Source organism: Clavelina lepadiformis, chromosome 2, assembly GCF_947623445.1.
Source record: "Clavelina lepadiformis chromosome 2, kaClaLepa1.1, whole genome shotgun sequence".
Lineage (NCBI taxonomy): Eukaryota > Metazoa > Chordata > Ascidiacea > Aplousobranchia > Clavelinidae > Clavelina > Clavelina lepadiformis.
This window is the reverse complement of record NC_135241.1, coordinates 16,804,376-16,820,465: the sequence shown is the minus strand read 5'-3', so window position 1 is coordinate 16,820,465 and position 16,090 is coordinate 16,804,376. Positions and strand designations below refer to the sequence as shown.

The following is a 16,090-nucleotide window of genomic DNA, read 5'->3' as shown; positions in this document are numbered from 1 at the left end:
AAGTTCTTCTCTTTCCAGTCTGTTTTAAAACAAAGGTTCTCTAGCGTCCCTGCATAGAAGATGCATAATCTAAATCACGCATTAGGATCTTAGCAACACAGTTTTGGCAATTTCTTTAAGTAAAGATTAAAGTACTTTAATCATTGCTCAAACGAAGAAAATTACCTTAAAAATATTTAAAGTTATTGACAAATTTAGATTTTGGGGCTGCTACCTATTGCGTAGTGGCATTAGTCCTGTGTAGTAACTCCAAAACCCACAAGTTTAAATAAACATGTAACTAGCGGACAATTCACGCAGATATGCCCCGATAACCTGGGGTCAAGCGGTGAGCACTCATGGCCGAGTAAAAATCGTTCACAAAGACTTTCCTTAGTTCAATGATAAACATTCTGTTACCATGTACACGAACTCATTTTTGTCTAAACGTCAAAACGTTTTATTCCGTTAACAGCAGAACAATATGTTTAAATCTGATTTAACTTCTGTTGTGACCTGCTATGAAGTTATTTCAGGAGCCCATCCGGTTTTTAATTGTCACTTTTTATACTTTCAAACCATTTTATCGTACCGGGCTACCGGGACATAAACTGTGACTCAAGACGAGACGATTTTGCAAATGGGAAATGGCAGAAGTATTCCGTTTCAAGTTCATTGCCAATAGTTCCGGGCTGCGGCATTGTTTGGTTCCGTGGTTAAATCAGAACTAGGCCTGCATCTATTTTTTGCTGACGTCAAAACAACTAATCATTAAATATGCCACTTCGTCACTCACAAGGCCAGTGTCCCACTTCGCGAGCATAGACAAACAAAGGACAGGAACGTTGTGCGCAGTGCATCATTTTATTAGTGTCCGTTCGACGTTATTAGATCGTTTCATGCCACTCGCATTAAATCCCTATTGCGTTCTTCGAGAAGGAAATTGATTTAATCAAATACAACAAAGAATCTAAAATTAAAAGACGAGTCTACTATTCTGTACTTTTATGGTTTGTTTTATGACTGAAACTGTACCAGTCAATCGTTTTGTACGATATAGTTCACTGAAACGTAGCAGTACTTGGCAGGTAAAGCTGTGGTATATTTACTCACGTGTAAAACTTGCGAAAATAACGAAGTAATGTCATGAAAAGTTCAACCCAAATCTTTCTTTGCCTTGTTACATTTTACAGCAGCCGTATTTTAAGTGAGCTCCATTAAGTTTTCTTGGTACTTAGAAAGAAAATAAGTCGCATATCAACACATACTGCATCGATTATATTGAAGTATGTAAATGAGAAAACAATGCAATACGATAGAGCAATGTACATTTAAAATATATTTCTTACCACATCAAACGCCCTTCCAGCAGGTTCGATAGACACCCACTGCGCGTGTTTGTACCCTCGCTTGGCCGCACGAGCGAGAAAAAGTATTCAACAAACAAACAATCTTATCCAAGATGGCGTTCTGAGCGACAAAATAAAAGGCTGTCCGCGCTTTCAGTCTCATTTGAGCAGCCTGGGGCTCGGCGGCTGAAGTTGATCGGCAGAAGCGTGGCGTAGTAACCAACAACCACAGTGTTACGAAAAGCTAAAAAGTACCCCTTTTGACAAAAAGAAGGCGCGTTTGAAGGGAAAGGATGTCGTAAGCTATATCAACATTGACTGATGCTATCCTGTTTTATTGTTTTTGCTCTACCTATACGACGCCAAATGAGAGTTGTCTTCTGAATCAGTTAGCTGTCACAGACAGTCAACCTCGGTCGCGGTAGTACTTACGCAAGAAATAATTGAATATGAGAAGAGGAACGACGCCTAATCTAGGAGATTTAAGCCAGACAGACAAAATATTCTTGAAAGTTTACCAGCACATGCAGACTGGTTAACGAACCTAATAATCTTTAGTTTGTTACTTACGGTAACTATTTGTTTTACCAGCCGTCAAATATCACAGTATCAATTTGTTCTGTCTATGCTGAATATGATTTGTTAAGAACGACCAACCACCAGTGTCTTTGCCGCCTGTCGCAAGCAAAATTTCGGCAAAGAAGAAGTGGAACGTCGATGTAAAAGCAGTTTGACATCGACAATGACACGTTTTTGTGGATTACTTACAGCTGTTCTGTTATTGACTATGCTATCAACTGGTAAGCCTGACATAGTTTTCTTGCGATTGAAATCAATATTATTCCCAATTTTATAGTTAGCATTCATGTCAATTTTCATGTTTGTAGGTTTTCAGTAGATATAACGAAGTAAGGTTTTTGCGATTATGCAGAAATTATACCATTTTATATATAAATGCAGTTATGCTCTTGTCCGATTGTTTTTAATCGTGCACTTGAAGTCATTTTTCAAGGAAATGAAACCACGAATCAATTCTTAGACCGCGTTTTGATCTAAAAGTAATTCGAGATGCAATTTAGATCCTTGCACAACAATGATGTAAGTCCTAAGAAAAGAAGGTAACCACGCAACACGTTATTGACTCAGTTGTAAAACTTTTGGAAGTTTTCCTCGCACTGTATTGACAACAGTATAACGATAAAACGACTGTCAACGACCTTTTTATCATTGCATATGCAAAATTTGGGGCAAGCATAAAATAGCGAAGTTTTAAATTATGCCGTGCCAATACCGAGAAAGACATTTTCCTAGGCGTCGATGACAAGAGTATATGTCGACAAATCATTGTTCTAAGTTTTGCTACATTTTTATACATTGTGTAGCGGTAACCTTATTGTGAAATTCTTGGTATGTGTCGAATTCCCTCTTGTCATGTACCTCAACTACTTCTTTCAACAATGGGAAAAACATCATAACGATGTTATCTTCGCTGTTAAGTGGAATTTGATATTTTATTTCATTTGCGCTGGAGTTGACACTTCTGAAGCCCTAAGATCACCTATAACGTCGACTTGAATGTCGTTGTTGTGAAGCCAATATTCATCAACTTTACCACTCATGAAGCTGGATTGGCACTTGCTGTCGAAATATTCATGTACTTATGAGACATTTGCTATAATCATTCTAATAATGTGGGCCAATTATTTCTCCAAATATTTGCTTGGCACGCAACAAAGACAAACCAGAGGATTTTGGCAAAATTAAGTCAGAAACTTTTACCTTAGACTTTAGAGCGCTCTTGTCACGGACCGTTGATCGCCCGCTGAATAGCTCTCACTAAATGCAAAATAAAGTGGCCAAAATAGTTTTTTAAAAAAGCAATATGTTTTTCTCTTCTTTCTTTGTTTTTAGATGATTGAATAACTGACTAAATTGATGTTTTCACAATAAAACCTGCTTTTCCGAAGCATAATTTCCGTTGTTTCGTCCGCAAAAATTTCACCTTCGCTCTTAAATGTAAATGCCTACTACCAATTTGGGCAGTCACATTGGCGTGTGCCGACAAAATCTGTTTCCAAAAGTCAGTTAAAAAACAGATCTTGTTGAATTTCGACCTTGATCGGTTTTCAAGAAAATACATACCCTGCGTGTTTCTGGAAACGGTTCAACATTACTTCTCGGGATTGCCAGAGAGGCTGTCGCTCGAGTTATGAGTTAATTGTTTTGTTTAAATGGCGGCGTCATGGTGCTAGTCGCGTATGTAATGGAGTGTTGTGAGATCAGTATTGAGGGTGTTTGTCCTAGATAAGGAAAGCAAACATTTCATTCTTGTCAGTTGTTACAAACTTACAGTGGCCAATTCAATTTCGATTTAATGGGCTTCAAGTAAACAACATACCGTCAAACCAGTCTTACAGCACGATTATTATCGTCGGACTCAGTTTCCTTGAAAACTACAGATTGTTCGGGCTTGCTTTTTGGCTGCTTTAGACATGTATTTTAGATTAATAAAAATTTTGCTAGTGCCAAAAGTTGTTGTAAAGTATCAGGCGTGGGAAACTTTTTTTAATGCCAATGCAAACTGACGTACAGTAAATCATCATATTTCGAAGCCAACAATTGCTAATGAGCGCTCGAATCCCGAACAATTAAGTGGTAACTGCAGAAAGGAGAACTGAGAGATATTTACTCTGTCTATTCGCTTTCACAATCAAGCTCTAAAACCGTTATTCAGTCATTGCCATTATAGTTGAGGCCTTCGGAGGAAAAATGTCAGTCGGAGGTTGTTACTGCAATTACACCATGGATAAAGTTTGGGATATCTTTGATAAGGGGTGAAAGTAGTCTCTCGCAATACGATACTGTTTTTCCGTTATGTAAGGAAGCGGAGGCACTCCACAAGTTTGCACTTTTACCCATGACTGTTGTTTATCGTTTGGGTACGGTTTTGCATGTTGGGTATTAAAAGTATGAGACCATGCATTGTTAGAATTACGCATTGTTATAATTCTGCATACTGAACTGGTCTTAGCTTACATTAACCTAGCTTTGTAATCACATGGCTATACTTTTGTTTTAAGCAGGTCAGACCGCGAATTGAATATTCAACGCAAATGGGATGTAGTCTACACAATAACACTTAACACACTTGCAAAATTTTTTATCGCTATGAATTTCCGATTACTTTTATCTTTTGGTCAATTACTGGAGCTTAGGGCGATATTGATACATCGATATCTGGTAATCCCCGGTATGAGAAACCTATTCCCCTAATGCCTTGTCACTGGCTTGCTTGTTATTCAACGGAAACCGAATGCTGTTAACCGTTAAAAGCTCAAGCCGCTCTTGGCATGTTGACTGCAGCACTTTCGCGTGCTGCGGTTACGATGTGCTGCTGTTACGCGTGTGGTATCATCTATGTCAAGACCGCATAGCATTTTGTTTGCTCTCTTGGTGGATTGGTCGTTTTCTGGCTGGAAAATTTGGTCTCTGGGTTTGGACTCGTCCATGAATGAAAAATATTCAAGTTATTGCAATTTACGATGTTTATTATTTTCTCTCTATAGATCTTAAAGCCATACGTAATTACAACGCGAGGAAGCGGTTACCAACTAATATTCACTTTTGCGACACTAAAATGGGGCGTGGGTGCAGTATAGAGGGAAAGTTTACTTGTAGCAGATAAACGAATTGATGTACTGGTGCTGACATGACACTCTTAGTATGTTGAATGGCCTTGTTTTGTGACCCATCATCATGATCACCAAATAGATTTAGTGGCTGACTTCATATGCGGGAATGGTTTAATTGCGCCATTCTGTTAGATCACTTAGTTTTTCTGAAACGAAATCGTGAAATTAGAACGTCAAACTTCGCTTTCTGGGTAGTTCGAGGTTAAGAATAGTTGTGGAATGCAGTAGCATTACATTGCTAACGTCATGAATTCAAGGATCATACTATTAAATTATATTTTAAAGACGACAACCACTAGTTCACCGGAAAATCGTTCGTTCAAAGCTATTTTTACAGTTTCTTGTTAACCTGACTTGAAGGTTACAACATAGTAACTAAACCTAACAAGGATGCTTGTTCTACTTACGGTGAATGGCCGCTTTTTTATTGCTTTAATTGTACAAGATTGCTATGATTACGTTCATATTGAAGCCGTTTTTGCGATCTTTCCGAAATAAAACCTTTCAAATGTTGAGGCAACTTTAACAAAGATTTATATTTGCTGACAAATACCATACGCTAAATCTATGATGTAATTTTTTTCGATGGCATTATGTTTATTAAATGCAATTGCTGATCATCATGCCTTTACGTCATGTTTAGGGAATCTTGTATACGTTCCTGAAGTAGATGGTACATATAGGGCAACGCTGGATAAGAACCGGACTCTATTATGCGGTGAATCTCTTTGATCTTCGGCTGCTTGCGTTGTCAGGCACGTGGCCATTAATCGGTCCACTTAGGAGAGTTGTTTATTTCATTGAACACTATCTGACATGGGAGCGCACTTTCGTAGTCATTTGTGTTGACCTGTTTGTGATCGTTTTGGAACGACTGGCGATTTCCACGGGGTTGGTTACAATCAAAAGTTTTATCAAAACTAGTAAATATTTTCGCAAGACTGTCGTTTCGGCGAAGACGCCAAGCTTTTCTTTGTTTGTTTTGGTAACACAGACAAGCGCAGATAAAATAAATCGCGCCTGACGTTGCTCAGATACCGGTGTACCACAGTTCTATACCTAATGTATAAGCGTCGTTTGCTGGCAGCAGTCGGAAAACTTCCTTGCCTAGGTACACGTTGCTACTATACGGTAATTTATGACAGAATTACACATCGAAACGGCTGTTATTCGTCATATCAATTTATGAAAACCATCTCAAAGACTGATACTAACGCTAATCACTTTTAGTAGGCTGTTGGCCTACAGACGTCAATGTGGCGGCCCGGGGACTTTTGTAATACTTTGCATATGATTATATTTTCGTGCAAAAACAAACATCAACGACAATGTCTGTGACTATTTTTCACAACAAACCGTGCTTACACCTTGTTTGATGTTCCATAATCTCTTTCCCCGTCGTTTGTTTAATTTTCTCACTTTTAATTTTAACCCGTTAAGTATCACATTTCTTTTACTTACATTTAAGGGATTTGTACATTTTGTTACGGACAAACAGTTATTAAGTGCCCTGAGTTTTTGTTTTATCAATGGCGTATCCCGCTGATTTTTCTAGATTTGGGTTACGTCATTTTCAGAACAAACACGGAGTCTTAGAAATTTTACAATGCCTGCCTTGATATATGAGATTTTAATTTAATTCGTTTCGCCCATTCTATGACTACTCTGACAATTCAATACGGCGGTGATACGAAATTAAGTTGACTCATTATCACTTAATTAACACCACATCGCAAAGATACACGCGGTGATATTGCTTCACCAGATGACTATAACCTATCAATCTTTGTTGTTGTGCGCTTAATTTTGTCCAACTACACTTGTAGCTTTGTTGGTGGTTATGACTTTAGATCCGTACTCATTTATGGAATTTTAATCTCGGATATAATTTATTCTCATAATCCGCGTCAAGTGCTTTGATGCTTTCACTTAAAATGAATCTCATTGGCATTAAACCTAATTTACAGTTGTTTGGTCAGTACCTTAAACTCAAAATTGCTAATAACACTGAGCCTAAATTAGTCCGCACTATACTATACTCTACCGCTATACTCGGCCTATTTCGAAGCCAACCCTAGCTCGACAATACAACACTTCAGTATGTTTTTCTGTTAAACTTGCTTCTCGCCAGTAAATTTTAACGAGTTAACCAGATTATCTTAAGTGGTTCTCGTCATACAAGCTGTTATGTAGCAAAATAAAATTGTTCTAATATAGATAAATTTTGCCTCATCTTGTTTCTACTAGTTGTCGTGTGTTAATGGCAAAACGTCTCACGTCTTGCAGGTTTTGGTTAGTTGAAAGCAGGTTTTAATTTATCCATGTTTCCAATAGGAGGTGTACTTGTATGTACTGTATATATAGTAACTACCTGCAAGTACGATTAAGATCATGGAACATTACCGACCGTACGCTTGATCTTTACCGTTGGTCGGCCTGTAAGTTAATTGTGCCATAGTCGGAACATTGGGATGTCTTGTTGTACAATCATTGTGATTAACAGTGCGTTAAAAATGGCATCGAATACTTAGCTTCTTTACAAAAGTGAACTGCAAATATTCTTCTTCGACCAGAAATAGTTTTCCCTTTCCTTCAGGCAAGTGATATTTCGTAATTGCAAAGCTCCAAAAGCAAGTTGTTTTATTTGCAGTCAGGTTTCTGATGTTTGCGAGCGCAGCCAGGATCAGCTTAACGGATGAAATCATGTGAAGTCTTCCGTAGCTTATCCGCAAAGAATTTGAACTTGGGCAAACACACGATACCGGCTTCCTTAGCATACGAACATGCCGTTATGAATGCCCCGTTTCAGCGACGGTATTGGAAGTTCTCGAATGTGTTTGCTCCCTGTCTTACCGAACTTGCATCTTGCGCTAAAGGCAAATCGATCTTTGTAATTACGTATATCTTATGCTTAACAGACCAGTAGTCCACCCAAAGTGATGACAACAGTCATTCTTTTGAAACGCTCATGCTTCTGTATTTTGACACTTCGAATCGGAGAGCTCTGCAGGATCTACAACAGTTACGTCATAAGGGTCAAAAAGTGTTTTGTCAGCATGGAGTTTCCCTGCATTCTTTAGCATTGGTTTTTCAAGGATCCTACTGTGAGTTGAAAGTCAGACAATAGCTTGCAAACGTGACTAAACTACCACGTAGTTAACTTGGAGTTTAAAATGGTTACAGTTTTAACTCACTGCCTGACCCCTTTCACCCATGAAGTTCCGTTGAAAAGATTTCTTCTATCACATTACGTCTTCCTCGGTTGCAATTTGTTATGAATCACTTTTAAGCGCATAGTCATCTGAAGTGTTTGCAGTGCTTGTCTTCACAGCGCCGACTTCTTCAAGAGTAAGTTATGCGCTTCTTGTGTGTTTAAGCCCGTCTTTGAAGAGGAATTTTTAAAAACCGATGACGTCTTCTTTAATTGTATAAACAGGTTTGTTCAACTAGCTTAACTTCATGTTAGCTTATGTCACTGAGTTACAATCTGGCGTTGTTAGGTAGGTTATAATTCTGGGCATAGTACCAGCGGTCATGCTTTACATAGGTGTGTTTAACACAGTGGCCCTCTTGAGTTCGCTACCATATGCGTTGTTTTGGTGATCATGTGCACAGTATTGTTTGACTTTCTATGCATAGTATCTTTATGAACCGCAGCATAACATAGCAGCGAAGTGTGACGCATGATAAACTTAATAAGCTATTATTTATGCCGAACTACTGCCAAGTAACTTCTACTGGTGTTCCTTATTATTCTTGTTTTTTGAGTGTCAACGTCCGTCAAACTATGCTCAAAAATCGTAGATTACTATCCTTTGCGGGTGAAAGTATTTGTTTGTGTGAGTTATTAGTAATTAGGCTCGAGAACATTTGTACCGTCGTTAACAACGCTGTGGTAGCAAGCCCGGACGAGAGTACTTCATCAGAGGAAGACTCCGAGAGTTTAATTATGAGGTCGTTGTGTAATTACTAATTAGTTAAAAAATCCATCTCAAAAGTGTCGGCAAACACCACGTCAGGCTTTTGCTAGGAAGTATTAAAGAATCAGGTAAATATACGAACACTGTCCAGTGTTTGTATGGAAAGCCACACATTTGACGCTTGTGAGGGTTTGTAAACAAGGTATCCTAATATGTATGACAGGAGTCTGAGGTACAAATTTAGCCGGGAGGTATTTTTTCTTGATGTATTGACGTTCGTTGACAAGTAAAGTGACACATGTTCTGTACACTACAGAGCTTGAATCTTATGACTTTGGTTTGCCAGGAAAGGAGAAAGAAAATGAGTATAATTCCTTTTTCGAGGATTGCTTTCTACGAAAGCTTTTGAAGTACTTTTCTGAAGATAACAAAATTGAGACTATGTTCTTTTATTGTAATTTTCGTAGCAATACTCCGGTCATAAATAATGATAACGCAAATATTGAGCAATATTTGACTTTCCATTGATAATCTTAATAAAATGTTACCTATTGTTTGAAATCAAAGGAAGAAAGTACAAAGTGCGTATAGTGTAATGTAATCGCACATTGTGTTGATGATGGAATTTTCGAAAATTCAGACCAATCATGAAGTATCACGCACTTGCTGCTCGCATCTACGTCATAAAAACGTGCTTTGGGGATAACAGGAATGGCTGTTACTGAGGTGTACTGCCACAAATACCACTTCAAAGGATTATATCTTGCTACCTTCCTCAGAATTCACGTTGTTCCGTTTGATGTTAAGATGAGTATTTTAAGCTCGTGCACGCCAGTCGAAAGTTGGAGTGACCCAGCTACTTGTTTATATGCTGTTTAATGGGAGAATTTGTAATAAAACATTTCCCCAAGATATGTGGTCATTATTTGATTCATGGTCTTAGCTGAAAGTTCTTTGCGATAACTGGCCCATTAAACAGGGTAAACATTGAGACACACAACGGATTCGTGATATATTTACTACTTAGATTATGTTATATCTAATTCTAAAGACTGTGACTGTAAAAGTGTACGTGAATTTTTACTACATGTTGCGTGATAAATCTTCTTAGCTTCGATAACTTGAATATTGTATACGATTTGCGTTTTGAATTTCTTTCATGTAGATCTGGGAGAAAGCAGGCGGACTCCGAAATGTGAATGCACTCGCAAGAACTTCGCCTGCGGTTCCGATTCGGGAAAATGCGTCTGCATCCCGACTGCTTGGAAGTGCGACGGCGACAATGACTGCGGCGACATGAGCGACGAGAGCGACTGCAGTAAGTCGACAAGATTTTTATGACGTCATAAAGTTACATGAAATTAAGTTCTATAAATATACTGATATTTGTGTTATGTGCTTGAGTATACGAATTTCTTGCGATTAAAAAATCAAAATTTTTTTCTGCTTGGCAAGTGCCAAGCTTTGTTAAGTTTACACCCCAGCATCGTCGTGACCTATCTCAGGCGGTTGGTGATATATTTAGTTTTGTTTGGATTGGTTGACCACAGCTTGATGATGGACAGCCTTCATCTAGTCCCATTCCTGGGATAGCTGTGGCTGGCATATTTTGCTTCGAGTATTTGACCGAACAAAGCATAAGCGGTTGTTGTATTAATACAAGGCAAACATATTTTCACACGTCACTTGAACCTCAACTTCAGCAACGCTTTGGATTTTCAAAGTTAAGGATTACCAAATCTGGCCTTGGTAATTTGGTGACCATTGCCCAGAGGAGTTTTGTTGAATGCCGATAATAATGTAAGGATTTGTAGCGGGGTTTTGCGCAGTGAAAAGTAAATCCTATTGTTAAAATAACAAACATGTGATATTGAGTTGGCGTTTCAATCACGAACTCTGTTTGATGAAATTCGTCTAATTCAATAAAAGAACACCCACTGCGCTGATCGGACTAGCGGCTCAACCCACGATAAGTCAATGGGTTAACTTTTACAAAACAAGATTTTAAAGTATTGGTAAATAGCACCGTGCCCCTCGCCTTGTCTTCACGGCTGTTGCGATGAAAGCTTTATTTAACTAGATCGCTGTCCCTTCATATCAATGCATATTCAAGTGAACTACTTTTCTCTGCGGGACACTAATTACACGTTTATAACGGCTCGTGTTACTGTACCATTGCATTTTTTCAAATTAAAAATCCGATAACTGAAGTGACTCGTATATATTTCAAGGTTAAAAAATTGAACACTAACTACTAAATAGTTTAATGGAGTTTACTAAATAACTTACCTTATAAAAAGCTTACTTCGGCACGCCTAGTTATTAGTTAAAACTTAAAAGTACTCATCTAAATGAGTTTTCTGGACAAGCAACACGACGATTTAACCGCTTTTCCGTTGTAAATATAATCTTTAAATAAATAGCAGGTTTATGTGTGATCTAGTATGGTTGTCGAGTAAATATATATTTTGCAAGAGCTCTTATCTTGATTTACTGTGACAGCGTAGACGGTTTGCAGAGGTTGTGTGCAAATACCGTGGATATTTTTAATGAGGGTGGTCAAAAATAACAAGAGCACTGGATATTTCTGTATGCCAACCGACTTGCAACATTTTTACATGACCACAAATAACGCTAGTAATAATCAGATACCTAAAAATTTATTCGTTTGTGGTACACTTAAACGACCCCCAAAACATCTATAATTCTGTATAGATATCTAACTAGACTTCAAATCCGATTATCTTGGAATGAGAAGTTTTATCCATGCCACGTATATACCCTATAGCATAGCTGATACGCCCTATAGGGTGTAATTGAAACAGGCGTGACATGGTCATCATAAGACTTGCACGTGGGAAAATCAGTTCAATTCCTACTGAAAGATATCGCTTACGCAATCGAGTTTGACTGTTTAATTTGGTTGTTGACTGTTTAATGAGGTCTTCACCTTTTTGCTGGTGTAACCCACATACTCGCTGTCTTACATACAGTATGTATGAATTATATGGAAATTTCGATATGAATATGACGCAGTCGAACATGTACGAAGTATGAGTGCGTATAGTGATATGGTAAATGGAATGGAAATTGATTTTTTGTGGATTGGTATTTGCAAAAACCAAATGTTTTATCAGCTAGCTTGTCAACATCCAACATACTGAGCAATTGATAGAAACTGCTTTGACCAAACAGGTTTAGACATCACTAAAGTTAATATTCTTGCAGAGGTTGTGCTGTCAGATATACAACCATTTGTTTACTGCTTAATTACTGGTACTGAATAATCGCCACGTTTTGATCACGTATATGTACTGTATGTGCAATTATCTGCGTGCAAACATGTGTACACCCTGTATCTATGAGTTTTCTTGCTGAATGTCGCATGATGTGACGAAGAATACTAGGATAAACAACACACTTCATACTACACGATTTTGTTTACGTGAATACCACGTTAATTGCATTCCATCAACACAACCTCAGTACATCGATAACATCTCAGATACAGGCAGCAATACGTTTGTAACTGATTGGATACCAGCAATAGCTTGTCAAACTTTATTTTGCTGCCGAGTTTCCGTGACGAAAAATGATGACCTCTGTGACCCACTTTACCCATAAGTTGGAGAATTCCCGTTTGAATTTAAAAGTTTGACGACTGGCTCCCGGTGTTGATGTATAGGCCTACTTGGAAATCAGACATCAGGCATAGCATCAGACTCTGTATATTCGCAACAGTTTGTGTCCATAAAAGAGCGTTTAGTGTTTGCATGTTCAGTCCAAGCGCAATCTGATTCCTTTTTAAAGAAATTATGTCTGATTCACATTCAACAACTCTCCACTTAACTTCTTTAATTTCCTTTGCAAACCCGGCTTTTTACACCAGGCCTAGCACTTGTTCCTTTATTCTATATAACATCTAGATTCTAGATGTTAGTTAGCGCGACAAAACAATATCTTGTGAAGGGCGCCGCAACTCCCTGGAACCTGAGTCATCGTTTCACCGTAGATCTGATTTACGTTTTGCGCTCAATCACTGTTATTCTGTTTGTTTGTTTGTTTGTTAAGATGATGATTTACTGTTTCGACCCAAATATGGCTGTCGATAACATTTTCTTAAGATTTTTATTCTTAGAGTTTAAGTTTAAGGAGTCTAACTCTAACAGATGACACCATGCTCCGGTTTTGAAATAGGAGATATCGTAAAGGTTTTCAAATAATTACATGTAAAAGCCTTGCTTGCGTTTTGTTTTTACCTGTAAGATTTGAAAGAATCTTTATTATTAATTCACGAAGAATGCTGAAACCCAAAGTTTCATGGCTCTGCAAAACTTTCGCCTAGTAATGGAGATGAATGAGTAGCTCGTTTCAATACGACCAGTACCATTTGTGCCGTTAAGCCTTGAACATTTGAACGATGAGAGGAGTTTGCAAACAGCATTCTCTGCATACTACAATAATCCACATAGTCATTTACAGCCTGGCCGCATCCATATTTAGAAGAGAAATGATGCGGGTATGACCTTCAGATTTTCTGCTTCTGTTACGACTTCACTTATGAAACAGTAAATAAATGCCTTATTCCCTGTTTTGGCAGATAGTGTAAACAAGATACTTCCTGGCTAGACTGCATTATGTGCAAATAAAAAGAAAACTTGACATAACAGCAATGTTTTGTTAATTATACGAGGGTAACATAGTGTTTTTAGTAACTTGCGTGACAAACCTTTATCGCGGACAAAACATTTCATAATGTTACATTTGGAAAATCGTTGAATTTAGTTTTGTTCTCTTCCGATCTTTTTAGCGGCAATTTCATCACTTCAAAAAAAATAGTTACCGGCAGTTATAGGGCCATGTGTCGACATATTTATGAGATTTACCATGAACAGCAACATTCACTGACACATCGTGACTTCAGATTGAAAGACACAAAATTTCTTCAGCAGAAAGCATAACACTTAAAACACAGCTAACCGCTTTTGAAGTTTTTGCGGCATTTCAGGCACTTCCTGTTGCTTTATACCTTGGGTTAAGTGTAACCGTAATTTTAATCTGACTGCTTCAAGAAAAGTAGTTTGCCCCCGAAGGTTATGGAGGATCTTCATTCGATATGACAAAACGTGACCACAATTGAAATTCTATGAGCATTGGCGGACTGTGTAAACTGGGATCAGGAAACATTTTAGTTGTTTTATTTGGTTTATTCCCACGGTCTTTTTACAAAGCGACTTGGGTCTGTCAATAGACCGCCGTCATAGACCCCGCTTTTATGGCACCCATCAGGTATTAGCCTTTGCTGTGGTTAAGGTCTCTCGTATTACACGGTATAGACCTTTTAAATCAAATACCCTGTGTCAAGCACCCTCATTACAGCGGCCGCGGCTATACCGCGTCATTTCTTCTGCGCTTCTATTCTGTGAAGTGCCACACGTGCAAAATTGAGAAATTGTAAACCCGGTTTAACAGTTGCACTATTCTCAATTGGCAGATACACACAAAGTGAATTTTACACAAACTTATTCTGTAAAGTCGATTTAGCTAAACGTTATCTTGCATTTTCCTAGTTTATTGAAATGTGTTGTAAGCTTGCTCATATCCTATTGTGGTTGCTAAGTGTTTAGAAATATCCATTTAGACGTGATACTATATAGTATATAGGTAATAGGCATAGACCATATGTAACCTCTATTGCTACAAAATTTCAAACCTTATTTTAACTTTTGCAGTTATGCCGTCGTGTCCGCCAAATTTTTATCGCTGCGAAAACGGCAAGTGCATTAAAAGTGAGTGGCAGTGCGATGGTGAAAACGATTGCACCGACGACAGCGACGAAGAATCCTGTCGTAAGTCCCTCAAATGTAGCCCGTTTAGGTATTTGGTGTAATAATTATAATCTGTGTTAGGTAAGATAACGGTTGTTAATGTTCCGATAAAATCATTTCCTTAATGGTGCGAAACATTTTCAAATTTGTGATAATGAACAACCAACATGAGGCTGTTTGCTGGTTTCTCGGGTACTTATTCAGTTATCCGTTATTCTAATCTAAACCAACTTTGTCTACGAATCAATAAATCGAAAAACCACTGAATGAAAACCATATAGCGGATAACCAAATTCACGTTTTGAATTAAAACTGAGTGAATAACAAAAGAGAACCGGTAAAGATATCACGCTGGTTGATGAATACTCGAGCCATGTATATTCGCTATAGTGGTTCTACAAAAACTAGACAAGAAAATTACAGCAGAGAAATCAAAGGTTTCCTAGAAATCATTTTCACTCATCTTTTATGGGCTAGTTGCATTTTCATGGCTAATTATTGTACAACTAATCTTTTCTGACGTTATCTCACGGCTGTACGAGATATTAATGAATGTGCAGCTGCGAAGGATTGAAGGATGCAACAAACTTATCTTTTCGCGTGGCATCTATAAGTGGGTCTTTGAAGTATTAGTCATGGCTGCATGGATATTCCCGATATGGGGAATCTGATGCTGTTTACAATACATACATGCCAGCATCTAATGCAGACTGCATCCTTATTCGTCTCCCTATATACCCGAGTAACTGTATTTTCGAGTAGCGGTGAACCGCATTATATTTCACCATGACATTTCACCTTTTAACAACAACTTTCTTCGGAGCTAATAAATGCAAAGGCTTAATGATGATCTTGGCTTTTGATGTAAATTGTTTGGTTCGTGTTTTTGTTTTGTTTTTTTTGTAAGCGAAATGTTTACTTTACACTTGAAATTGTTTCCCTACTGATACAGCGTTGCATTTTCCAGCTACGGTGGAATGCGACGAGACAGTGGATAAGAGATGTGATTCCGGTGAGTGCATTCTGAAGAGATGGTGGTGCGACGGGGAGGAGGATTGTTCAGACGGAAGCGATGAGAAGGAATGTCGTAAGTCTTGTTAAAAATTCCCCATCTTTATCGGTTTGCTTTTATTTGTGAAAAAATAGTCACGTTAGGTTATTTTCGTAACGTAGTCTTCTGAAATTCCTACGATATATTGCAAATACCTTATGTTGCTGATTAACTGCAAGTATATTCTTTACTGACATTTAGCTGCAAAATTTATGACATTAACTCGGTAATTGTGGTCGTTTGAAACAAGCTTGTTTGGCGGTAATGTTAG

At 38.0% G+C, this 16,090-nt stretch overlaps 1 protein-coding gene across 3 annotated transcripts in view; it reads left to right on the top strand.

The window, feature by feature from the left end:
* The first annotated feature begins 1,903 nt into the window (after window positions 1-1,903).
* LOC143445240 (low-density lipoprotein receptor-related protein 4-like) overlaps window positions 1,904-16,090 on the top strand; it is a 34,815-nt gene continuing 20,628 nt past the window's right edge. Inside the window, exons 1-5 of one of the 3 annotated variants that reach the window (XM_076944189.1) lie at window positions 7,375-8,124; window positions 8,204-8,456; window positions 10,106-10,258; window positions 14,673-14,789; window positions 15,736-15,855. In XM_076944189.1, coding sequence (XP_076800304.1) covers window positions 10,237-10,258; window positions 14,673-14,789; window positions 15,736-15,855 — 259 coding nt within the window. In that variant the 5' untranslated portion in view covers window positions 7,375-8,124; window positions 8,204-8,456; window positions 10,106-10,236. Of the gene's footprint in view, window positions 2,129-7,374; window positions 8,457-10,105; window positions 10,259-14,672; window positions 14,790-15,735; window positions 15,856-16,090 lie in introns of those variants that run through there. The other 2 variants (XM_076944188.1, XM_076944190.1) reach the window with 2 other exon arrangements.